General features: G+C 49.9%; 1 protein-coding gene across 3 annotated transcripts in view; it reads left to right on the forward strand.

Moving 5' to 3' along the window:
- LOC121168261 (monoacylglycerol lipase ABHD2) overlaps nucleotides 1-23,402 on the forward strand; it is a 101,814-nt gene extending 78,412 nt beyond the window's left edge. For all 3 annotated transcript variants that reach the window (XM_040998182.1, XM_040998184.1, XM_040998183.1), the window contains exons 6-11: nucleotides 2,530-2,713; nucleotides 9,230-9,322; nucleotides 12,222-12,332; nucleotides 14,148-14,217; nucleotides 15,750-15,834; nucleotides 17,657-23,402. In XM_040998182.1, the coding sequence (XP_040854116.1) occupies nucleotides 2,530-2,713; nucleotides 9,230-9,322; nucleotides 12,222-12,332; nucleotides 14,148-14,217; nucleotides 15,750-15,834; nucleotides 17,657-17,853 (740 nt within the window). In that variant the 3' untranslated portion in view covers nucleotides 17,854-23,402. The remainder of the gene's footprint in view (nucleotides 1-2,529; nucleotides 2,714-9,229; nucleotides 9,323-12,221; nucleotides 12,333-14,147; nucleotides 14,218-15,749; nucleotides 15,835-17,656) is intronic.
- Nucleotides 23,403-26,830: the final 3,428 nt, after the last annotated feature.

Raw genomic sequence — 26,830 nt, forward strand, 5'->3', positions numbered from 1 at the left:
TGAGTCAGTGTCCCTGATGGAATTTTTACGTGTTCACTTGCTGTGCGAAAGAGCATCTGTAGCATCAGCTACACGTGTTTCAGGACCTCCACTACCTCCCTCTGACATCTCAACTCCCCCTTTTAATTCCAGTGTTTAGAGATACGCTATTCCTTAGATGAGTCTGGCCAAACCTGGGCTAGAAGTCTGGCAGTTCAAATTCCAAGGTCAAAGGTCCAAAGTTCCCTCCATCCTGGCTTTTTGATCCTCCTGGAGAGTGTCTAGGAGCCATGAGACTGCACTCAGCCAATCAGCTCTTCGTTAAAGGCCTGCAGACCCTCCCAGTCTCAGCTGGGTGCTGCAGGGAAAAAACTAGGAGACTGTACCATCTGCTAGCTCACTGGAGAGAAATGTGCCTCGTTCCAGCGCAGAGCCCAGTCTGACCGTGTTGAGAAGGTGTTGCTCTTGGCTCCTGGTTTCCCTGTTAGGAAGTCAGATACACAGGAGGAGAGACAAAGAGGAAGATCTTCCGTCCAATGATTCACTCCCCAAGCGACCACAACGGCCGGAGCTGAGCCAATCCAAAGCCAGGATTCCTGCGCAGATGCAGGGTCCCAAGGCTTTGGGCTGTCCGCTACTGCTTTCCCAGGCCACAAGCAATGAGCTGGATGGGAAGCAGGGCTGCCAGGATACAAACTGGCACTCATATGGGATCCTGGCACGTTCAAGGTGAGGGATTTTAGCTGCTAGGCTGTCACACCGGGCCCTCCCTATTAGTTTCAAGCACTTTTTGCCATTTTCCAAGACCCCATGCTCCCAGCACCATTGTATTATAATCATTCATCCAAGTCTAGGGCATTTTGTCTGGAATGAGATGGCTTCCAAGGGACCAGGAAGGGATTGTATCTTGGTATGAGTAATGGTTACCTGGATGGAAATGCAGAACACTGTGTATTTTGCTGTGTATAAGTTGTACCTTCATAGAAATAAAATAGAACAAGATTCTTTCTGTGTACTGATACATAAAGGCTTGTGAGACATATTGTAAAGGGATAAAGCAGGGCACCAAACAATGTGTATACTACCACTGCTAGTTTAAAAGTAATGTAGGAAATGAACTCTTCATTGCATTAAAAAAAAAAAAAGACATTTATTTGAAAGAGTTACAGGTGGAGGGGAGACAGAGGGATCTTCCATCCTCTGATTCATCCCCTAAATGAGCACAAAAACCAGAACTGGGCCTGTCCACAGCCTGGAACATTCTCGGTCTCTCACATTGGATGCAGGGGCCCAAGCACTTGGACCATCCTCTGCTGCTTTCCCAGGTACATTAGCGGGAAACTGGATCAGAAGTGGAGCAGCCAGGACTCGAGCATGTATGGGATGCCAACGCAACACAAAGTGGTAGCCTTACCAGCTGTGGTGGCCCCTTCACTGCATCTTTTACAGCATTTGAATTTACTGCCATACATATTATCTATCCACTCAGAGAAACACCGTTTCTGCCCATTCCTGGGCCTGACCCGTGTCCTATGGAATCAACTTCTCTGACAGTGATTCTCCCGCAAATGGCTGCCTCTAACATCACCTGCAGGGCACTCTGCACACTGCAAGCAGTTGTGCTGGCCTGCCTTAAGCTGCATCCCACTCAAAAAGGAAGACAAACATGCACAGCCTGGAAAGGTCATGGCGTCGTGGTTTGCCGACCGTATGAGGAATGTCGGAACTGGCGCCGCGGTCAGCAGCTCGCGTCTCCACTGCACTGCTGCTCTCGTGCCTGTCTGGTGCCAGGCCATTCACGAGCTGCCACTTGTACCAAGGCTTGCCTTCCCTGGGGACCCCAGCTGAGATCATTCCCCGCCTGGGAAAAGCAGCCCAAACACCGTGCTGCTCAGAGGCCTCCTGTGTGTGTTTGTGAATGGCCTGCTTCCCCTGGCACCCTGTGCCTGCATCACCAAGGCTCTTTCGCTCTCACCCTCAGAGCATTCTGGCTGTCCCTCTGGACTCAACTTGGTCTCTCCATCCCTCCACAACGCTAACAAAAAGATCCTATGAATCACATCCGCTGGGTGCTTTCCTGACCCTCATGAGTCACCTTACACTTGGGCATAGTGTCCTAATTAACAGCCTAAGAAGCTGCTCCCAAAAGGTTTTGCTGTTGCTTTTGCTACATGCGCATGTCAACATGAGTACTTAGGCAAGCCCTGTCTGTTGGTCTCTGTGAGGTTTCCTGTGACCCTCCGTTAAAGGAACATTGCACATCAACTAGACACGTGATACTTGGCGCATGGACACTAGAGGCGCCCTCTCTCTAATTCCTACATGCATGTCTCTGGCTAGCCAAAAAGCAGTCTGTCTCTCTTTGGATATATACTCCAAAAGCTTTATGGAAAATGGAATTAAAGGGTAAAACTTATTTTTCATAATAGACATTTTCCGTGACGTTTCTAAAGTCCCCATCTGCGTGGATCCCTATTTACTAATCCTCCCGCTTGCACTGTGTCCAGTATTTGTTGCAATGACTGAGTGTCATACTCTTCTCGCCCACAGGCTGCACGTGGGAGTTTGGAGCCATGGTGAACTATATCAAGAGGATGTATCCCCTGACCCAGCTGGTGGTGGTGGGCTTCAGCCTGGGTGGTAACATCGTGTGCAAATACCTGGGAGAAACTCAGGCAAACCAGGAAAAGGTGCTGTGCTGCGTGAGCGTGTGCCAGGGGTACAGCGCACTGAGGTGAGTCCTCCCCTCCCGCCAACAGGCTCCTCAGCTGGCTCGCCGCACTGTGGGCTCAGATCTGTGTCTGAGTAAGCAAAGCTCCTCTTCCCGGCTGCTGTTTCCCTGAAGGTTCTGGAAGGTCACTCAGTCTGTTCATGCTTCAGGGGTTTGGCACAACCACAGACTAATGAGAGAACAGAAAAGACTGGCAAGCCAGGATCCGAGAGCTGGGCTGTGGGAGCCCACACCGCTTCTCCCCGCAGAGGGGCTGAGTCTCGGAGGAGAGCCAGCGGGGTCTGCGGGAATCCCTCCAACGGCGTCCTCACCTTCCACTGCCCGTTCCTCTTATCATTATGCCCATTTATCACAGAAGACCCTGGCTCTTGCCCGTGGGTCTCCTGCCCACAGACACCCTGCAGGACGGGTCCTAGCTGCTCCAGGCCCTGCCCCCGGGGCCATCTGCTCTGGCTTCCCCTCAAGATCTGTCCCCGAGCTCTCACGAGTCGCCACACTCGTGCTAACACATGGCTTCACGCTCACATGCACACTTGCTCTTGCTCACACTTCCGTTTCTGTATTCTCACACTCCACTGACTCACTTCTCATTCTCACACATGTACACTCACATGTTCAGTCTCACACGCACCCTGACACACTCTTACACGTGCACACACCAGATCCGCATATGCTCACATTCACAGACATCTGCTCGGGTCTTAAAAGGCATTCATTTCTCCTGCACCCACACTCTTCATGATATCATTTGTATTGCAAACAGGTGTGACTCGCCACTAGGGCACTCTTAAGGAAATCCAAGTCACACAGAAAAGTTTAAAGAAACACTCCTTTGTTGACCCAGTGTAAGGCTGAAGGGTCCTTACAGTTAATCAAGGAATCCTTTTTTACCTCACCTGCGTTACTCACACTTCACTTTAATCTGGTTTTGTTAAGTTTCTGGTAGAAACTCGTTATCTAAATGCCACAGTTAACCATGGGCCCAGAATTCATCCTCATTCTGTGAGGCTCAGATCCGGCCAGAAGGGGACATCTAAATGTGCCACGCGACAATGAGAGCATCCCTGGAGAGACCTCTCCTGGGTTCCAGGGCCGAGGCCTAAGAGCTCCCATTTCCTCATCTGGGATACGCAGGTGTTATAAAAACGAAAAGGAAGACCTCATGGCTCCATCCTGAGGGTCACACTGATGTGCTTGGAGTAGTGCCTGGGCCACAGAATGTCAGTCACTAGCTGTTCGTCGTCGTCACCCTCCATGGTGTGGACACTGGACCCCAGCGGATGGGCTGGTGAACGCCTGACCGTCTTCACTTCGCCGAGGAACAGCTGAGTGTCAGATTACAAAGTCGGCCTCTGAGGCCCATCGCTGCAGGCTGTGATTCACGGGTGCTGTGGCATGGGACCTCAGGAATCTGCATCTGATGACTGCTGGCGTTGAACTGTTCACATCTCTCCAGGTCTGGCCCCGCAGAACTAGGCTAGCCTCTCATCTTCCTGTTAGGAAACTTGCTCATCACACACCAGGGAACTGATGGAACACACAGGTTTCTTTGTCTCCACTTGATTAGAAATATTCAACTCCCAACTCACGGCCAGATGTGCAAATTAACCAAGACCCATCCTAAGAACTGAACTGAGAAGAAGGTGAGCCAGGAGCCAGCCCAGTCAGACCTTGGGAGCCGGAGCCCTCACCTGCACTCGCCTCACAGCTGGTCCTATTTTCAGCCAAGCTTTTGTCTTCTCCAGGATTGGAATAACCCGATTTCCTTCCTGAAGCAGTGGCTGTGGATTTGCTGTAAGCGCTGACCTCGTATTCAGTAACGTCTACACGATAAACAGGAGAACAGAGGGCAAGTTTGTTTTCATAATGCCCAGAATCTGAAATTGATGGCCACTTCATTTCATTTTGCTGCAACAGCGCCATCTGCTGTTGGCAAGTGCGCGTGCTCAGCTCAGTCAACAGATTAAGGCGTGTTTGACGGTTGCAAAGGGTCAGGCAGCTAGGAACTGGAATCTATATCTTGCAGTCTACACAGCTCCTTTCTTGAGCACTCCAACAGCTTCATATACATAATTATCTATTGTCTCATCAGCCTCCTGCAATATGGAAAAAAAAGAAGCAACTTGATCCTCTAATGTCTGGGCTAAAATGGTGCCCTCCCCAACAAGGGGAGTCGATGGCTGGTCAGGATACCACAAGCCTGGTTGTGCCTGGGGCTCCCTGGTGCTTGGATCGTCCTAGTAGTGGAACCAGCTCTACCGAGTGAATGACAGCTCCATACCTTACAGCAGTATAACTTTTTCTTTTTCCCTGCCAAGGCTCGAGGGCAGAGCCTCACAACATTGGGAAAGCGGCAAAGCAAGAGGGCCGATCTTGTCTGCAGAGGTCACTCAGGAACTCGTGCTTCTGGAAAATCCCTCCCAGCTGAGTCTGGAGAGCAGCTTGCCCAGCGATTCCCCTCCCTCTGGCTTCTTGTTTCGATAGCTGACCTCCCTCCCCCACAGCCAGAGCCGCACACATCCTCCAGAGAGCAGCCACCTGCTTGCCATAGTTAACCAACTATAGCCGCTGCTAAACTAGCTCAGGCATCAGAACGTGCTGTACCACCCGTGAGGGACACAGGTGCCCCAGAGTCCCATGGCACGTCGGGCCTTCCCCTGCCCCCACAGTGCAGATGGCTGCTAGCTAGCCCTTAAGAGTCCAGGCCATCAGATTCCGTCCAACTCTCTGATTTAGTTAATCCACTGAAACTTGATCATGAAAAACTGGAAAGTAATTTTGTGCTGTGAGCAATGACCAGAAAGGAATGCGAGAGGCAGAAATAGATGAATTACTCATGGATTCCTGCAGCTGGAGCCCCTCCTACATAATGAGGTGGCGCCCTCCCCCAGCTCCCTGCCCTTGTGGAGCATGGAGACCAGGGAAAGGAGACGGACAAGAACAGTTCTTTCCTCAGCGAGTGTTCGACATTCCCACAGTACAGAAGTGGTCAATCAAGGAAAGACAAGCATTGCTGTGATTTGAGCATGAAGGGTGGTTTGTGTCGGAGAGACTCACAGCACTTCATGACATAAGAATATCATAAGACTGCAAACCAGCAAAAGTATATTAGTAATATACTACCCAGTAGGCATGTGGGTGCCCAGGACGTCCCCAGGAAGGGATTTGGGATGGAGGGAAGGGTGGGCACGTGGCAGCCTAAGGCCCCTTGCAGGATGGCCGGGATAGTGAGCGACTCACTGCCATCCTTAATGCCAGTGGGGCTGTTGGCTGAGAGGCAGTGTTCGTGTCTGGAAGTCATGGCCACCTGCGCTTCCTTCCCAGTGTTTCTTAATCGGGGCCTTCCTGCCCCAGGCAAGAACCAGGTGTCACTCTCCCTGCCGAGAGCTCTGTGCGTTTCTGTCGTCTGCTTTCAGTGAGTCAACTCCAGACTGTGTAAACGAGTTTATGACAAAAGGAAAATTTTAAGATAAATAAAAATCCCTCCGCAGAGTTGTACCGTCCCGAAATGTCAGCGTAGGGCCGAAGATCTGTAAAGTAACTTTGGACAATCTGTAATTTTGCATCAGAGCCCAACAGGGGCAGCAGAGTGGGCAGTGGGGGACAGTGGGAGGAAGCCCTGATGAATTTTGTCAAAACTCTGGGCTGCAAAACAGCTCAGTTTTTCTGCCCGAGTTTGTTCTCTGGCCACGTGCACTCTTAGTGCACAGGGATTGTTGTCTTTTGTCAATAATTTTTTTGAAACCAGAAAAATGACAGACTGCGTATATACCCTTGAACTTGAATTTGTTCTGTAAGACTATATCTTTAGGGAAGCTGTTTCCTTAGAAAAAATGGACCTGGAGGGCAGCCACCCACTCTGGGTGCACCACCATTCCAGAAGAATTGACAATGCCTGCCAGGCTGGTCTCAGAGGCCCTTGGCTCACACACCTGGCTTGCTTCATCTCCCACTGCCAAGCAGAACTAGCTGGGAGTGATGAGCCGTCCCTGGGCTGGTTCTCCCCGAAGGGCAGCCAGCTGCCAGCCCAAAAGCCTTCTGCTCAGAGTCCCCTGGTTCCAGAGACTCCAGCATCCCTCCTCAAAGTGCAGGCGCCCTGTCTTGAGCTGGCCAGTCTGTCTAGCATTGCCTGTGTATTTGTGAGGGTCCACTTTCTCCCTGGGAGCTGGGCCATGTTAGAAATTACCCATGTGCCCAGAAGGGCTAACTGTGTGAACTATAACAACTCTGGGAATTAAAGCAGGTTTTTATTTTAAAACAGCAAGAAAAATGTAGAACATGATAAGATATGTATGTTAAAAGTAGTGAGTGCACAGGAATCTGGTCTGGGATCACCTCAGACAAAGTTTCTTTTGGAATCTTCCCCCATCGAACTGCTGGACTCAACCCTAATCATGAAGAGAAGTGCAGGTTCCATGGTCTGCCATGGAGTGCAAGTGCCAGAGCCCAGCCTCCTCAGAGGCTCAGACGGAGCAGTGGAGAGCATAACCAGGTGCACATGGAGGATATGGCAGTCTATCGGAACCTGCAGAGGACACCTGGCATCACAACAGAGGACAGAACAAATCAATCAACTACCCCAGCCATATGTTGGTAGTCAAAAACTGCACAAACAGACTCTAAGGTGAACTGCAATGGATTCTGCAGTGACTTTGTACTTGGAGTAGTGAGACTGGCAGCAATTCAGAACTGTTGAACTATCAAAACTACTTGAGCAAGACCCTTGGAGCATGCCCCACATCGGGGACCTGGGATGGGTGGGGCTTCTCCCTTTATCTCCCCCTTTACCCCAGATACAGGAAAAAATTGTGGAAATAATAGTCTTATCCACTTTCTTGTAGCCCTTGAACCTTTGTGCCCGAATTAACTATGTAAAGATTGTCAAAAAGAAAGAAAAAAAAAAAGTAGTGAACGCAGAGCCAGTGCTGTGGTGAAGCATGTTAAGCCTGTTCCCCCAGTGCTGGCGTCCCGTATAGTTCAGATCCCAGCAGGGAAGTTTTGCTGTACATAGTGTGTACCTGGCGGCAGCATGTGTTGGGATTCAAACACAAGGAAGCCTTGAGTGGGGAGGGCTGAGCTGCCACTGTACTCAGTGTGGGCGCAGAGGCTGGTCACCAAAGCCAGTCTGAACGCAAGGCTGGCTGTGCTGTCTTCTCCTTGCAGCAGCCAGGACTCTGACAGGTGGGGAGAGCCTCACCCACCCGCAGCAGGGCACTCACAGGCTCTGGACAGGGTCTTGCCAGACAGGCCCGCCCACTGAGCCTAGAAGGCAATGAAGACCTCTCACCTTGCCCTTTCAGTAGTAGAAGGATCATTGAAAGGCTTACGTGGAAGGATCTGATTTTATAGTTCTCTTTTGCCTCTGAAAAAAAAAAACATTTTTTAAGTGGGTTTTTCCTGCACGGTACTTCCCACACCCCTACTTTCTTACATGTGTGCCCGGCATTTAGCCAGGGAACCTTACCTGCAGGTACGAAGCCCAACAGAAAAAGGTCCGCATGACGATAGCTACAGCTTTCTGTGACTGGGAAGGCCAGGGTGCTAGTAGGAGGTGTCAGCAGTGCCATTGGCAAACAGCAGTGCCGCCTGGCCCTAGAGGAGTTCCTGGCCAGGTCACCTTCAACTGCACTGTTGTGGTTCCTTCCAGCCTTCTTCCTTCCTTCCTTCCTTCCAGCAGATACGTGAACATCACACATCCATCTCGGTGCTGGGTCGAGCTTTGTGGTTGTGACATGGCAAGTTCAGGTGCAGCTTGGGATGCCTCCATCCCTTGTCAGAATGCAGCTTCAAATCAGGACTGCCCTGCTTCTGATCTGGCTTGCTGCTAGTGCACGTGCAAGGCATCTTGGCCCTGGCAAGGAGCTTGGCCCTGGCAATCCATGTGGGAGACCCAGATGGAGTCCTGAGCTTCTGGTGTCAGCCTGACCCGGATCTAGCTGTGGCCAGCATTTGGGAAGTGAACCAGAGTGTCGGAGGTCTCTCTCTCTCTCTCTCTCTCTCAGTCATTCTGCTTTCTAATAAAATAAAATAAATATATTTTTAAAGATTATTTGGAAAGGCATATTCACAGAGAGAACCATCTTCCATCTACTGATTCACTCCCCAAATGGCCACAACAGCCAGAACTGAGCCAATCCAAAGCCAGGAACCTCTTCCGGGTGTCCCACACGGATGCAGGGGCTGAAAAATTTAGGCAATCTGCTATTCCTTTCCCAACACCACAAGCAGGGAGCTGGATCAGAAATGGAGCCACCAGGACACAAACAGGCACCCATTTGAGATGTCTGTGCTTACAGGTAGAGAATTAACCAGTTAAGCCATGATGCCAGCCTGGATAAATAAATTTTTTTTGTAACAAAAAGCCTCAGTATCAGCCGAAGGCCATAGCAGGGCAGAGGAAGCAGCCCCCCCGCCCCCGCCTCCAGCTCTGCATTTGGTGGCAAGACCACCCGAGACCCCCTCCAGACAGCTCCTTGTATCTCCCAGCCATGCACCTCACTCTCACCATGGTTCTTTCAGGGCCCAGGAAACCTTCATGCAGTGGGACCAGTGCCGGCGCTTCTACAACTTCCTCATGGCTGACAACATGAAGAAGATCATCCTCTCCCACAGGTACTCCTGTTCTGGGCTGTCCGGAGACGGCTGCTCCCTGAGCTCCTAGGGCAGTCAAACCTGGGACCCCTGCTTTGCAAGGAGGTAGAGAAGTGCTAGGGGGATGCGGACTCTCCAATGGTTGGCTGGAAACAAAATGCTTCCTCTCTTGCTGGTTCTCTGTAAATCCAAGGGAAGGAACCATGTCCTCAGAACAGAGCTGAACTGGCCCTCACTGCCGGTGGCCTCCCTTCTTTGGATGCTTCCATGCCTGGGAATCAGTGCTCAGTTGGAGCTGGCCCCTTGGGATTCTGCCCAGCGCAGCAAGCAGCCTCTGCATACTCTCAGCTTCCTCATCCACTTCTCCCCTGCTCGGAACCGGCCAGAGAGGTAGCCGTCAGTGAACAGGGGCGATTTTATCCCTAGGGTCACCGTCATCACTGTATCTCCAACTTCTTCATCCCCCCCCCCCCGCTGGAGCGGGCCACGCAGGGGCTCAAGTGGCATCTGCTCTCCCCCAGACCACTCTGCTCCAACAGACGCTGCTCTTCCCTCACACTGCTTGTCAGAACCCTCCCCCCGCCATCTCGGGCCCCTCACCCCCGGATTGCTCTCCTGTGGGGTTCCCCTGCGAGAAGCCCATATGGGCCCATCCACAGGACCTCACAAGGAAGTGAAAAACAGGGGGAAACTGTGTCCCCCTGTGCTTTGACAAGCAATTGTTGACCCGCAGCTTGTGTTGTTGGAGCAACTGCTGAGTGCTGGGCACCAGGCAGCAGGTGGCTCAGCTGAGGCGCAGATGGTTCTGGGGATTTGCTCAGATCTCTTCCTACCAGAAGTGGTGAAGCCTAGCCCTTGGCACCAAGTTCAAGTCTTCTGTCCACCCTTCTGCTTTTCTGGAATCCACAGTAATTCCCAGATTGGCATTTTGCCTAGCATTTAAGACACCGGTTAAGATAGCGGTGTCCTGTATTGCAGTGCCTGGGTTTAACACCCCATTCCACTCCTGACTCCAGCTTTTAATGCCCTGGCAAGTGCTGGCTCAAGTCATTGGTTCCTGCCATTCATGTGGAAAACCTCAATTTTCTTTTTCTTAAAGATTTTATTTTATTTTTATTGCAAAGTCAGATATACAGAGAGGAGGAGAGACAGAGAGGAAGATCTTCCATCCATTGATTCATTCCCCAAGCAGCCGCAACAGCCCAGAGCTGAGCCAATCCAAAGCAAGGAGCCCAGAGCCTCTTCTGGGTCTCCTACGTGGGTGCAGGGTCTCAAGGCTTTGGGCCGTCTTTGCTTTCCCAGGCCACAGGCAGGGAGCTGGATGGAAAGTGGTACCGCCAGAATGAGAATCAGCGCCTATATAGGATCCTGGCACATGCAAGGCGAGGACTTTAGCCTTTACGCTATTGCACCAGACCCTGACTTCAATCGCAGTGACTCCTTGAAAAGTTTTCGATCAAAGGCTTTGTTTTACTACCAATCAGTTTTGTGTAATTCTTCACAAATTAGAGGTGTCCTGTGGGTGCCCTGTGCGTGTTTATGTTTCTGAAATTACAGAAAGCCAAAAGCAGAAAGCCAAATAGGCGTATTAGGGAAACTTGAAGCTGTGAATTCTATCCCATAGGTAGAATTGTCTTAATCTTTTAAAAATGCTAAAGAAATGTGTCCTGTTCCTTTGGAGATGTTGCAAATGGACACCGGAGCATTGAGTTTCGGTAATCTGTCTTCCTCTAAAGAACGCCAAACCTAAGCACGAACCCGGTCCTTCCCCAAAAAGAGTCCAGAGTTCTTGCTGGTCGGGAGGCCTGGGGTGCACCTTGACCCCTGCCAGGTGGCCGTCCTCTCAAAGTGGCTCTTGTCCTCGAGGATCCCTGGAAACAATTGACCCTTTGAAACCATAGGTTCCATATCTGTCTATTTCAGGCAATATCCCATAAACAGAATTTTAAGGGTCATTTTTCTATAATTGATACAGTATAACTGTTTACATAGCATTTACTTTATATAAGGAATTAAGAATAATAAAAGGATGATTTGAGGTATACAGAAGGATATGCCTGAATCATATGCAATACTTTCCCACCTTAAGATTTTATTTATTTTCATTGAAAGGCAAATTTACAGAGAGAAGGAAAGAAAGTTCTTCCATCAGCTAGATCACTTCCCAAAGTGGCCACAATGGGCAGAGCTAAGCCAATCCAAAGCCAGGAACCAGGAGTTTCTTCTAGGTCTCCTCATGGGTCCAGAATCTCAAGGACTTGGACCATCCTCTGCTGCTTTCCCAGATCATTAGCAGAGAGCTGGATCGGAAGTGGAACAGCCAGCACATGAACCAGTGCCCATATGGGATGCTGGCATTTGCAGATGGAGGATTAGTCAGTTGAGCCACCACACCAGCCCCATACTATGTATGCCACCTTTTATAAGGAACTTGAAGAACTATGGAGTTTGATACTCCTAGGCAGGGCAAGTGTGTATAGCTTTTTAGCTAACATGTTGAAGAGCTATTGACTGATTTGCCCAGCTCTTCATGGTTGAGCAATATAAGCAAGTTCCTGAAGGGAAAGGAGGGGCCCTGCCAAATGGACCATGTCAGTACAGATGCCAAAGAGGGGCCCAGCATGAGACCCCTTCCCCTGTGGAGAAGGCTGGGTACTGTTCAGCTAGCCTCAGACCAAGTCCTTACTGTACCTCGCTGCCTCTGGAAAGGAAACCAGATGGCAGTGTTGCTCCCTCGGGCATTTTCCAAGAGTCAAAGTGTAAGCTTGTCCTCTGGGCGTTATACAGGCTGGAGGGATCTCAGTATTTCCGACCTGAAAACCCATCTCTCCTGGCTTCCCTCTGGACAAGGAAGCCTGCTCTGCTCTGCTTCATTCCCCTCCACTTGTTATTCCCTGTCTACTTTTGTGTCTCCTCCTAGGCAAGCCCTTTTTGGGGACCACGTGAAGAAACCCCAGAGCCTGGAGGACACAGACTTGAGCCGGCTCTACACGGCAACCTCCTTGATGCAGATTGATGACAACGTGATGAGGTAGGCCCGGAGGGCGGGGAGGAAGAGCTGTGCCCTGGGGCAGGGGGCCAGCTGTGCCCAGCACAATGGCTTTGCCACGCCCTCTTTAAGGATTTTTTTTTCCCCTTCTTTAACTAAGTATCCAACATTTAAAAACAGGATTTCACAAACCCAGATTCCTAGTTTCTCTTGGAAACCAGTGAAAGGATCTGGCCCGGGACACTGCGGGAACTGTGCGAGCCAAGGAGCTAGGGTGCAAGCCCAGCCCTGCTTCCCTCACCCAGCCTGCCCTGCCTCAGAGCCAGAGCCGATACCAGGTGCCTCATGAATGTGCATTTGTGCTGGAAGAAAAGGAAATATTTCTTCTCTCAATGCCTCCGTCAAAAGCAGAAAGACAAAACAGTCCAAGAGGGCTGTGGGTTTCAAGCAAAACTGACAGAGCCTCTTTCTTTGGGGATGTGAAGACTCTTCTGTGATTGTAAGACACAAATCCTGCCCACTCATTTCCTCTGCACCTGCCAGGCCCTTCCGGGCAACTGCAGTCACGGCCTTGACAGTGGCCTCTTTCCCGTCACAGCAGCTTCCAACTGAGATCAGCCTGAGCTGGAAAAGGTTGAGCTGACCTCGGAACTCATCAGTTCTCTTTCAAAAGGTCATCCTTCTTATGAAATGATCATTTCGATCCTAAGAGCCATGATCTGAAACAGGTGTTCAGCCCTTGGCTCCCGAGGGCGTTTGGGATCTCTGCGTATTGTCCTGCAGAGATTTGAGCCATCATCACACACTAAGGAGCTTAAAAAAGGCTGATTGTTTCTCAAATGAAATAGAAAAACCAGGCAATTGCTGATATGTTTAGAAAGTGAGAATGAATGGTATCCACCCCCACTTAAGGGGGTTAGGTGTGGTGTCAAATGAGGAGGAAACATTTTTAATTTGAATGCTCCATTCAGTGATATCTGGTTCTAGGCTGCATCAAAGGATAAATTAACTGCATCACAGCTAACTGATACCACAGAGTCACTGTGCTGGCCAGTGTCTGTGATGGCTGCTGTCTTCAAGTCTGTGTCACAGAGGGGAAACCAAGGTTCAAAAAAGCTGAGCCGTTTGCCTCATGTCACTTAGGCAGTAAGTGCTGGAGCCAGTATTTTATCCAGATTGCAAAACCCCAACTTTTCTTTTTTTAAGATTTATTTTTTTTGGAAAGGTAGGTTTACAGAGAGAAAGATCTTGTGTCCACTGGTTCACTCCCCAAGTGGCTGCAACGGCCAGAGCTGAGCCATTCCAAAGCCAGGAGCCAGGAGCGTCTCCCAGGTCTCCCACACAGATGCAGGGTCCCAAGGCTCTGGGCTGCCATCTACCCAGGCCACAAGCAGGGAGCTGGATGAGAAATACAGCAGCCAGGCCTAGAACCAGTGCCCATATGGGATCCCAGCATGTGCAAGACGAGGATTTTAACCAGTAGGCCATCACACCAGGCCCCAAACCCCAACTCTTGGCTCCCGTCTGTGCTGCCTACCTGTGTTCTACTGACATGAGTTAGTACCGAATTAGAAGCAATAATAAAACCAGTGCAGCATTGAGACCGACCTCTGCTACCTGTGTCTACGAAGGTACTTAAAAAAAAAAAAAAAAAAACAAGAAAAATGGAACCAACCGATACACTTCTTATGAGGCAAAAAGATTTTTAATCTATGCATAGCTTTGAAAGAGACCTTTATATTCTCTACTAATGCAACATGTTGGTGCAGGAACTGGATAATAATTGGCTCAGCAGTGCAGCCTTGTGATAAAGGTTGTTTTGTGCTTTCCTTGTGTGTGTATGTGTGTGTTCTGCAGGAAGTTCCATGGCTATAACTCCTTGAAGGAATACTACGAGGAGGAAAGCTGTATGCGGTACCTGCACCGGGTAAGTGGCCAGCACCGGCTCGGAATTCCTGGCGCCCCATCCAGCTGCGTGCACAGCTGCGTGCACAGTGTGAATATTCCTCCTCAATCTGTCGGTGGAAGCGCAGCCAGAACCTGGCTTGAAGCGCTTGACTCTGTTGCGTGGATTCATGATTGGCTCAGATTCAGTGGCCATCATAGGCTCACCCCAGAGCCGCCTGTAGTCCAGGGTGTGCCCATATCCGGAGAGAAACCCAGTTTGCCCTCAGTCTCCCTTTGACAGCACAACCCTTCCTGGTTTCTGCCCTGGAGGGAGATTCACCTAGATCCCATGCCGTCCTTGGACACTTACCTCAGAGTCACTGTGCATTTTTTTGTTAGAATGATGCTACAGCCGAACTGCATATTCCTGCCCTAATCTGGCAAGCCGAGTAAAACAGACGTGCTTCTGTTTGATCAAAGTATGTTTAGCAACTGGTCTGCATGAGTGCAGTTATTAGCAGCTACAATAAGCTGCTTTTTAAGCTTACAGCAAACCACAGTCCTGATGTATTTTTTTTTATTATTTGAGCCACCACTGAGTCAATTTCTCCCATCTGTCTTCACACAGTTGCTCTTTTTACACAAATATGTAACTTCCCAATTAGCCCGGTCCATGTACACCTCTGTTGGTTTGTCCCATTCTTCTCCCAGGGAGCACATAATTGGAAATTGTAGTTGTGTTGTCGGTCACATCAGCCATTCCTCCCAGTGTGGTACCATCACTGTTCTGTTAAATGCTGAATGGAACCCTGCCAAGAGAGTTCTCCTCTTCCTTTCAACTTCTAGATTCTTCTAGAAAGCCCTCTTTGCCAGTACAAACTGAATTCATAGGTACCTGACTCTGTAAAGCTGCGTTTTTTGTGGGTTTTTTAAGAGTTGGTTTTTGGTTTTTGGTTTTTGTGGAGAGACAGAGAGGAAGATCTTCCGTCTCTTGATTCACACCTCAAGTGGCCACAAGGGCTAGAGCTGAGCCAGGAGCCAGGAGCTTCTTCCAGGTCTCCCACACTGGTGCAGGGTCCCAAGGCTTTGGGCCATCCTCAATTGCCTTCCTAGGCCACAAGCAGGGAGCTGGATGGGAAGTGGGGCTGCTGGGATTAGAACCGGCAGCCATATGGGATCCTGGCGCATGCAAGGAGAGGACTTTAGTCACTAGGTTATCGCGCTGGGCCCAAAGTCGCATTTTCTAAAAGGCATGGTTAGTTGGCAGTATTTGCCTGTGGATGCCATAGGGCTTCTCTCTCTCTCTCTCTCTCTCTCTCTCTCTCTCTCTCTTTCTCTCCACGGGAGTCTGGGGGGTCCCTGTGTTACCGGGTCCTCTACATGCCTGCTGCCGGACTGTGATCACAGAGGCACTTGGAACTCATCCCAGTGCCACCTCTTCGGCAAGCTGAGCTGTGTGACCCTCTCTCTTTGCCTTTAAGATAATGTTCAGCCGTGAACTTGAGCCTTAACTCAAATGAGACCTGAAAGGGGGAACCAATCATTTAATTCTGCTTGACTTTCTTGTTGCAGATTTATGTGCCTCTCATGCTAGTCAACGCAGCCGACGACCCATTAGTGCATGAAAGTCTGCTGACCATTCCGAAATCTCTCTCAGGTAAGGGTTTCTCTCCTCCCCGCCTGCCGCCCACCCTGCCGTCCACTCAGCAAATTACCACAGCCAAGTCTGTTCCCTTCACTATGCCGTGGTCTCCCAGAGGCCACGCCATTTGGGGGGAAGTACAACTCGCGATGGTGTCCCTAATAGTCCTGTGGCTATGATGGGGGCCTGGGCAGAGCCTTCTGCTACCCGCCACCAGTACGGGACAGGACCACCACTCAAAGACATAGCCAGGTTCTGTGAAACCCATGCCTTGGGATTGTGGCTGCTTTAAGTTTGGAAGTGTAGTTTCAAGAGTGCATGACTGCATGCTCAGGTTAAGCACTGAGTAGCAGCAAGAGGGTAGCAGAGGAAGCACGAGGGTTCCAGGAGCCTTCGCGTCATCATTTCAAATCCCTAGAACAAAGCCACCTGCCCTCCGCAATCCTCGGGCTGGGTCTCACACACATCATGTGTTAAATACACCTCCGGTCCTCTCGTGGCCCTACGCTGGGATGGATGGCAAAGTGAAAAAAGCCCCCACAGGATGGGGGCTGCATATGTTGGAGATGAACGCTATCCCATCCTTCCACGGGCTCCCTGACAGAGGCAGCCCGCTTGTCCACATGTGTGGCAGTGAGGAGAGAACCAAGAGTGGCACGTATTTCCTTTGTGCATCTACAATAACTTGCACAGCTCTAGTGCTGACACAAAGAAGTCTATAAAATAGCAATTGAAAGGGAAGATGGAAGGGGGTGGGACAAGAAGGGAGCCCTACAGAGTCAGCGGGGTGTGGGCCATGTCCCTGAGTTCCCCGGTAGACAGCTGCTTCCTGCTGCGCCTGGCTGCCCATTCCACACACTTCTTCAGTAATAGCTTTACTCGCCTAGGTGAGACCAACCTAAACATGGATTTCTGAAGTCAAGCTGAGGTTTTGAATTCTCAGGGTGGCACATGACCTCGAGAGCTTGGGCATCCTGACACAGCTTGCAGCTTTAAGTTAAATCTCCATGGTGAAGATCAACGTCTATAATGAAAGCTAGTGGTTCACTGAATTATTCTTGTTCTTTAGCAGATAATACAATCAGTGCCATTACTCCCTGTTCAGAGCTGGACCTTAGAGGTGTGTTAGAAATCCAGGACATCAGAGCTCCCTCCTAGGGCTTGCTAAATCACAACCTGTGTGTTAACTGGATGGCCCAGGTGGCTTGGCTTCCCCATCAAAGCTGGACTTCAGCCGTGTAGCGCCTGGCTGCCCCTCCTCCACACAGACCGCTCAGGATTTCTTAAGCTGGTGCCACCCTGCTCCAAAGCTAAGCTGCTATTCCAAATCAGGGCAGGCAGTTAGCACAGTGGTTAAAACACCAGCTAGAACTCTCCCGTCTATACTGGCTCAAGCTCCTTTCTCCAGCCTCCTGTTAACGCAGACCCTGGGAGGCAACAATGGCTGAAGCAATAAAATTCCTGCCACCTGTGTTGTGAGTCCCTGGCTCCTGTTCAGCCTGGCCCAGCCCAGGGCATTTGGAAAAAGAACCAGCAGGTGGAAGGAATATGAGATTCTCTCTCCCTTCACTCCCAGCCCCACCCCCGCCCCGTGTGTATGTGTCTTCATTAAAAAATGAAAAACAAACCAAAAGCACCTAATATCTGCCAGTCGCTCTGTCTTACCTGCCCCAGCAAAGTTCTGCCTAGTCTGGGGGGATCAAAGAGAGTGAGTAAAGGTAGGAAGCCCCAGTAGGTGGCTTTTCCCTATGGCACAGGCCTTGGACACCCCGGCCATTGCTTTCGCACCTCCTACCAGAGGACAGAAGCTCACTCACTCCCTGCTTCTGCCCTGCAGAGAAACGGGAGAACGTCATGTTCGTGCTGCCCCTGCATGGGGGCCACCTGGGCTTCTTCGAGGGCTCCGTGCTGTTCCCCGAGCCCCTGACGTGGATGGATAAGCTGGTGGTAGAGTACGCAAATGCCATCTGCCAGTGGGAACGGAACAAGTCGCAGTGCTCCGACACGGAGCAGGTGGAGGCCGACCTGGAGTGAGGCCTCGGACTCCTGCGCGGCTCCAGCAGCCCTCCTCTGGAACCCGCGTCCCCTCACCCGCTATTTCAGGTCTCCCATTTCCCTCCATGACCTGGATCTGACCTCACCATCAGCGGGGAGGGGCCCACCCACCACGCACGTCTTCAATAGGCGGCTCTCTGGGAGCTCCAGGCTATTTTTTGTGCTTAGTTACTGGTTCCCTGTGTTGTATCATTAGCCATGGTGACAAGTGACAGGTTCTCACCCTCCTGTCCAGTTTCAGCATCTGATTGCTTTCGAGCCAATGACATCTAGTTTCCCTATTAAAAATGTGTGTGAATAGCACTTTTGCTTTGCCAGTCAAAAGGCTTTTCCCAGAGAGCAGTCTGACAAATGCTATTTGGTGGTGGTTGTATGTGCCTGCACGTAGACTCAGAGATCATTCTAAGCCAGCACTGAAGGCACACCCCCATCTGGGAGTCTGGGGGTTCTCCCAGTGTGCGGCCTCTTAAACGAGAAAGGAAATTCCCACAAGTCATAAGCCAAGTTTTCCCCCCTTACTGCTGCTAAGGCAGTTTTCCCTCACCTTGCTGCTGATGGAGAGTCCCATGGGGCACTTGTTAAAAATTCAGCCTCCCAGGTCCTTCCCCTTGGAGAAGCTGAGGCGGTGAGTCTGGGGAGGGGTCTGGGGATTTTAATGTCTGACCAGTGCCCCAGGCGGCTGTCATCACCAGATCCATAGGAAAAGCCCTGTTGTATAGCCCCTCTACCTTAGAAACATCTTGGTAGCTGATCTTTCTTGAGTCACGGTCACAAGTGTCTCTTCACTCCCAGGGACCTGCTGAGTAGCAGGTGTAGAGTCTCCAGACAGGCCCTGGATACGAATGAACCCTGGCTCTGCCTCTTCGTGGCTATATGACCCTGGAAAAGTCCTCTCAGACTTTCAACTTCCTTACCTGTAGTGTGAGGGACTTGGACCAGGTAGATTGCCGAGACAACTACTACTAAAGTTCAAATGACAAACTCAGTGTACTGAGGTTTGAGAGAACATCACTCCAGGGGAGCCTGGGGACTATTCTCCCAGGCAAAGCATGTGGGTGACATCGTTTGCCTTTCTTCTGTAGTCCCTCATTTCATATTAAAAAGTTTTGGGGATTTTTTTTTTTTAAGCAATTGTAACTTTAGTGTTTTAACCCAGGTCTCTCTGTCTGTGGCTTTTGATACCAGTCAATTCAAAAGTTAGATTTGAGTTTAGAGAAAAATACTTGCAACCAAAAGATATGACTTGGAGACCAGATTTCTAATAACTCTATATTTGTGGAATATTGGGTAGATCTTTCCCATTCTGGGTTCTAAGTATTCCTTTTCTGCAAACCTGTGGCTTAGCTCTCTAAAAACCCTACACTTTGAAAAATCCACAGCTGCTGTCTGAAACTGAGCAGACCCATGGGTGAAACTGCCTGGATCCTGATAAAATCCATGTGTCACCTTTGGCTCCACAACAGGCTGCAAGAGAAATAGTGGGTCTGTGTGGATGTGTGGGAATCAGAGGATCTGCCTGAGACCCAGACGGTCACGGGTGGGTATAGTTTGGACTCTGTCGCCTCGAGAAATTGTTTTCTGGCAATCACCAGATCTTCCTTCTAACATGAAACAACAGCCATTTGTCTCAAAAGATTGAGATATCTGTCATCTCAACTAATTTACTTCAGTGTGTCATTTCTCACACCCACCAAATCCTGTCTCCGTGACTTTCCCCCGAGTTGCTATTTCTCTCCTGTGTTTCTTTTTCATATTCCTTCAGCACAGATTGGCACTTTATCACCTACCCCTTGATTTGGAAGCCAGTGCCTCTCTGTTACTTTTCCCTCCACCCAAACACACTTGTAATCTAGAAAACTCATAGTCCTGTTTCCTCCTGTTAACATTCATTCCTGTGCAAATAGTTGAACCAAGCAATAACTTAGTAGAATTGAATCACTGTCCCAGGAAGTGAGAGACTTGTTTTCATTTGCCTGAGGCCACGTGTCTTGAACTATTCTGACAGAAGCTACCCAGGTACCGGAAGGGGAATGGCGGTCCTGTAACACACCCATGGCAGGGGACTGGGAGTCCTTGAGCGAGCCTGGTCTGCATTGTTCCGATGACCCCCACACAGGAGAGGCAGGGCTGGGGGCGTAGCCTCTGCTTCCTCAATGCCAGAATGTCCCCGCAGGGCTGCGAGGGCCGCGTCCCAGCTGAAATCCCTGTGTGGCTCTGAAAAGCACTGACGTCCCATCTTGGCTCACATGACATCAACGGAAGCCCTTTGTTTGCACGTCAGGCTCTCGGGCCTGGAAATGAGAAAGTGACTGTGTCTGTCTTTCAGGAAAATCCTTGGTTGTCCCTGAATGAAAACACAGAGACATTGAATTCAGGGATGCCAACTTGTCTAATCAACGAGGGAGTGGCACCGTTCATGTAGGTCAGCTCCTTTCCGTCCTCCACTTCCTTGCTTTGCCCCCCCACCAAGGTCATCCATTTCTGATGCTACTATGAATGCCCTTTTTGCTCTTTGTTCCTAATTGGGGTAAAATAAGATTGAGGTTTGTTTTTTCTTTTAAGGGTGTTTGGAAATAATATTTTGAAATCATATTAAAGATATAAATTACATAGTCTAGACAGTTTGTTGTATAAATGACCTAGCACAAAGACGGGGACGACACCCACGGTTCTCCAGCTGGACCCTCTCTCCTAAACAGTCTGAAGCCACTGATGAGACACTCATCCCAGGCACATGAGGAATTTCTGACTTTAAAATTTAGTGCCAGTTCTCCTAGCCGCATGTATGTTAGAAGGGAGTGTAGCAGACTTGAAAAAAAAAACCCTCTCTTTCCTGCTGGGCGATTGCACCCAGTGATTGCAGACAGGAAGTTGTTAAAATACTCATCTAAACTCTGGGGTTGTGTGACCTGTACAGGGAACCCCTGTCCTACCAGAAGGGTGGAAAGGCACCCAAAAGGGGAGTATTCCCTTCTCCACTTAGTGTTATGGAACCAGGGTCCCCTATACCTGGGTCCTTGTCCGGTCTCTTATTCACACTGGATCACAGGCAAGTCTCCCTCACTCCCTTCACCTCCTGAGCCTGTGTAACCTCCTCTTCCAGCTTGTCTAAAACCAGGTCATCTCTTGATGCAACATTTGCCTGACCTTGGCTTCCCCAGCCCTCGCAAGTGGAGACAGCTGTGGCAAGGCTCAGCGCTTGCCTTGAGGCGCCTTTGCCGGGCGGGATGTTCCACGTGAGGCCTTTGCTGGCAGGAGCTGGATGCTGTCCAGAGCCCTGTGTCTTCAGCCTCTTACTTCAGAGCATCCCACTGTCACCAAGCACAGCATCCTGGCTCTTCTGAGGGCGGTCTTGTGCCTGCGGCAGGTGCTGGGCGTCGGAAGGAGGGAAGCGTCTCCATCCTGTAGTGCAGCTCAGGCAGGGCATTGTGAGCAAAGCCCTTCCTGCTCGGGCTTCCAGCCCACAACCACAGCCTTGGTGAAAGCTGACCTTGGCCTGAATGAGAGCACTCATTGTGACTGTGTGACTCAAGACTGTTGGGCCAGCTCCCAGGAAGCCGGGTGTGCGTTCTTGTTAGTGTCTGCCAGGCAAGCAGGTGTCTGCGATGTGAGAGGCATTGATTCCCTCTTGGAGGCACAGTGAGGCTCACCCGGCAGAGTTGAAGGAACTCACGGTCTTTGCCTATTAGGCAGCCGGGTGGAGCTACTTAGCATCTTCACTGTAGCTTTCTGTCACTGTGGCATCAGGAATTGTTGGTCCTTTGCCTAGAAAGCCTTAACTTGCCTCTAGAAAATCCCCTGGTATTACAATATCATGGCATTGGAACTCTTAAGTCTCCTGCTACGGGAGCTTAGAGCGGAGCCATAGCAAACTCCTCCAATCCCCTCACGTGGCCTAGGAGCTCCTATTTCATTTTCATCTTCCCATTCCACCCCTCACCAGTATGAATGGTCTGGAACCAGCCAAAACACTGCATTTTTACCTTCCTATCTTCTCGGGACCCTACACTGTTCTTCAAAGCCACTTTGGATTATTGGCTGCTTCCGAAAATCATGGAAAGTGGCCTGCCTCTGGCGTTCAGAAGCCAAGCAGTCGAGGGAAAGACTATCCTGTACCTCTGCTACCTGAGCAGAGGACATGCCCTCTCTGCCCCCACCCCTTTCTAAACTAGGATTGCTTTGCCAAATTGTATTTGAAACTAAGGAAAGGGGAACTGGCTCCTGCAGGCAGAAAGCACCGGAACACCTTCCAAAGCAGGGGCAGCTTCCTCTCGCCTGCTTCACTGCGTCGCCAGCCCTGGATCCTGGGCCCAGTCAGCCTCACCAGTTGTGCTGACTACCGGAAAGGCCCCTTGGAAAGTGTGCCAGTGTCCCCTGTTTTCTGACGTTTTTCCTAGCATGTTTGTGGGTAAAGCTTCCACGTGTCCTTCATAGATGAGCTGAAGTCCGTCTCTGACAGGTGGGCTCAGTCCTACATTGTTGAGTCCCTCGAAGCTTTCAGCATTTTAACTAGAGGCTATCAGTCAATGAAACCAATACTCTGCCTTCTCACCGTTCTGGTCCCCATTAGCCAAGAGATCCATTATTGCCATAATTTGGGGCCAATCCTCTTACAGCACCTGCAGAAACACCTTCAGTTTCCATGAGAGTTCACCACGACACGCCCCCCCCAATGCCAACCTAAGCAGCCAACAGCCTCCTGTGATAACTGCCCACCCCACCCCCGCCTCTCCCCAACGTCCGCGCCACCACATCTTTTCCTGGCTACTCTTGAGCGTGGACGAAGTTCCTGGGCATAGGAGCTGGGCTTTGTTTGGTTCTTCTCAGCCTTGCTTTAGTTTTCTGAAAGCACAAGTCCAGTGTAGAATCCTGCCACCTCTCAGCACCAGTTCTAGGTGATCCGGGTCTCCCAGTGCCTCAGGAAGACCTTCACTACCTGAGCTTTTGACATCCGCCACTGCAGCTGCCTTCGGGACACCAGGGCGGGAGGGAGTGGGGACGGGGGAGGAAGAGCGGGGTCGTGCCTCTCCTTGTCCTGGGTGGACTCCGTTCAACCGCATTCTTCTGTTGGCATCTCTGCTTCCAGATTGATTTTTGGAGAACCATCACTTTCACATTCCTAATCCTGCTTTGTTTTTGTTGTGTTTTGTTTGAATTTTCTAAAACTTAAACATGCTGCCCTGAAAATACTGTATTTTTGCATTTGTGTTCTGAGAGCCTCCGTGCAGCTGGATCTTTGGGCGGGGGGTGGGGGATGGAATTCAGGATCCATTAGCACTGAGGTATTTAAGATTCGCAACTAGCAATGCAATTTTTTCTAAATATGGGAATATTTACCTTTATTAAGAAACGATACTAAACAATGGTGTCCTGATTATTTTATTATCTTCTCATAATTACTTTTGATTCTACTTGGATTCTGTGTGGTGGTAAACAACAATCATTGCAAACAAAAACTGTAATTTTGTTATCTTGGATTCCATGGGATTTCTTTACTTAAAAAAAAAAAAACGTAATAAAGACTAAAATGTGGTGTGGCTGTGTGTCCTTTGTAGAGAGCACGATTGGGCAAAATGGACCTGGTATTTGGCATGTGTAATTCCTATGGTTTTCTGGCAACGTTATTTGAAAAGACCAGGTGAACATGACCTAAATCAAGACAGTTTGGCATAGCAGTTAAGATTTTGCAGTGAGCTGCTCTGGACACTTAGATCCCCTATAAGTGCCTGGGTTCAAATCCCAGCTCTGCTCCTAATTCCGGCTTCCTGTTGGCACAGGTACTGGGAACCAGCAAGTCAAGTACTTGAGTACCTCCCACCCACATGGGAGACCCAGCCTGCATCAACCCTGGCTGTTCAGGGCTTTTGTAGGGTGATGTAGCAGATGGTGTAAAGAGGATCATCTCTAAACCAGTCCAAACCCCAGCTAAGGATCTCCTTGGTCTAAGCACTGGCTTAGCCAAAAGAGATTTTTGTCACCCCTGTACTCGGAAGCTCTCAACACTGCCTCGCAAAACGTGAGGCATGGAAGACCCAAGAATGCCCAATAGCATATTACAAGATTCACAGCTCTGGTGGGCAAGCTTCTGCAGGTGCCACCACCCCTGTAAAACTAGCTGACTCTCGTGAAAGGAAGTCACCTTGCTGAGACAACCACTTAGGAAAAGCTGCCTGGAAGAGGGCTCAGGCTGCAGGTGCTAGGTGGGACGGTGCCAACAGCCTGCCCGTATGGTCATTTGCCATCGCTCTCCCGAGGCAGCCTTCAAGCATGTGACAAACACCTCATTCGCTGCCCCAGTGGGGCTGACACTTTTATCAGAGTTCTCGTTTATTTAATGGGCTCCCAGCTCTAAAGAGAGTCCTTGCCCATGGCAAGGACCAAGCACCTAACCAGATGGCCTTGCCCTTGACGGCCTCTGCTCCTTTTCTCTCTTGGGCATCCTTAGAGGGACACCCAGGAAGGCGCCAGGCACTCCTCTCTGGCTGAAGGACAGCTTGCCCTTGAACTACCGAATTTGTCTCCAGAGATCAAACTGAACCCCTCCCTCTGTGGTTAGATCAGCATCTCTGCAGAAGAGAGGTTTCCCCTTAAAGTTATTTCCTCCTTTATCTGCTGATGGTTGGAGAATTTGACTTGGAATAAGTGGGGTTTTTTTCATTATCATTCTTTTCCTGCTCCTACCTGCACTTCCCAAGCCCACATCAATATAGGAGCATTTGAGGCAAAGCGTGAATAGGGAGTCAAAGGGATTTGACTGCACTTGTGGGTTGGGGTCCCATGGTCCCATTCTAAGCAATTCCTAGGTCTTTGAGCCTCCAAACAAGATTTAACCAATAAAATGGAAATAATTAGATGCCTACCTCAGGAAATCGAGTAGCTGCGATACCCCTCATCTGTACACGCCTAGTCTGAAAATCCAACATGCTTCCAAATCTGAAACTTGAGTGGCACCATGTCATAAGTAAAAAAAATTCCACACCTGATTTCCTATGAGGAATCTTAGTAAAAATATAATACTGAGAAAAGGAAGGGGCTGCTCAGGACCCAGTGCAGAAGCCTAGTGGCTAAGGTCCTCGCCTTGAATACGCCGGGATCCCACATGGGCGCCGGTTCTAATCCCAGCAGCTCCACTTCCCATCCAGCTCCCTGCTTGCAGCCTGGGAAAGCAGTCGAGGATGGCTCAAAGTCTTGGCACCCTGCACTTGGGTGGGAAACCCAGGAGAAGCTCCAGGCTCTTGGCTTTGGGTTGGCTCAGCTCCAGCCATTGCAGCCACTTGGGGAGTGAATCAGATGGAAGATTGTCCTGTCCTCCTTTCTGTATATCTGCCTTTCCAATAAAAATAAAATAAATCTTAAAACATACCAAATGACATGATTGCTTATGGATAACACATAAATTCAATCAGGAATCCTAATGATGCCAAGAAACTGCAAATTGTCCACATCAGCAGCTAATGATAACTCTTTCTGATGTTCAGGAAACGTTTCCTTCATGCACAAAATTACAAGATAATATATAAAATTACCTTCAGTGTATGTGTATGAGGCATATATGAACTAAATTTCATGTTTTGACTTGGATTCTTTTCGCCATGATATCTCATTTTAAATATGCAAATATTCCAACATCCAAAAAATCTGTAATGGCAAAACACTTTCTGATTCCCTCTTTGAATAACATACTCAACCTGTAATATTTTGCAAAACTGTGTTACTTCAGGCAGTGGTTTCGGCTGTTGGTTCACACTGACATGCTGCCTCCTTGGAGAGTGTAAAAGCTAGAGGTGTCACCACTGTTTTGGGGACTCTGTGGTCTCTGCCACCCTCCACCGACCTCATTTCAAGCAGCAAGGCTCCAGACCCGGCACCTGGGATCAGAGGTGGCCCGACTCACACCTCTGCTTCTGGTTGGTCTGGGTTCACACCTCCTCCAGGAAATCTGGCCAGCAACATCGGCATCCTCCTAAGGCTCTGCTGGACGGCCAGTATCACTAGGACGCTCTGAAGCTGCCAGTCCCTTCCCCTACCTAGTGAGGCTGCAAACCACACGGTGATGAAATGCCCCACGATTGGTGTCTCCTGTTTCTGAAGGGTCACACGAGGACGGCCAAAATCTCTTGCTGTGTCCCTCTGACTCTGTCCAAACGCCTGTTATTCCGCAGAATCCCACTTTGTCCCAGCGTCTCTGGATGTGAAACTGTTCTGTGATGTCAAGTGGTGATGGGCAAATCCCTGCTCTGTTGTTCCCGTTCCCTTAGCAAGCAGCTTTGGAAGACACTTTATTGGCCTCCCATCTCATGAGCTAGGGGAGGGGGCAGGGGCTGTGGCTTACTTTAGGAATCACACACAGGCACCTGAAACTTTAAGAGGCTAAACACCTCAAATTCCAACATTCAGTCTTTCCACCCTTTCTCCCAACGACCCCAACGACCCCAACTCCCTGCCCGCTTAGCTTGTACATGGAAGGGCAGTGCCAGCCAGGGCCAGCAGGGGGCGCCTCGAGCCCATAATCGGAGATGCTCACTGGAGCCCAAAGCTGGGACTTTTTCTAAGAAATTTCCTGGGCTTTCTTGACAGGAGGAACCCTGGGCTGAGGCTCTAACTCTGTGGACTTGAAGGAGAACACAGCATCCCTTCAGGTCTGACAGGGAACCAAGGCTGCCCTCTGAGCCTACTGGTCAGTAACTTGCAAACATGCAGTTTTCTGTGTAGACTGACCCCATTTGTAAAGATGGGGCTGTCACAGGTCAAGATGGCTCCCAGTATACTGGGTTCTGAAAAGAAGCAAGTAAGTTCTCAGGGACCAAGAACTGTTTCTCTCAGATTTGGAACAAAGTTCTTAAGAAAACAATAATTAGAGGTGTGCCTTTAGAAAATTCCGGGGACTGGCATTGTGGGGCACTTGAGTTAAGCCATTGCCTATGATATCAACAGCCCATGGGGGCACAGATTCAAC

Source organism: Ochotona curzoniae, unplaced genomic scaffold (genome assembly GCF_017591425.1).
Source record: "Ochotona curzoniae isolate NIBS_2020 unplaced genomic scaffold, NIBS_Ocur_1.0 patch81, whole genome shotgun sequence".
NCBI lineage: Eukaryota > Metazoa > Chordata > Mammalia > Lagomorpha > Ochotonidae > Ochotona > Ochotona curzoniae.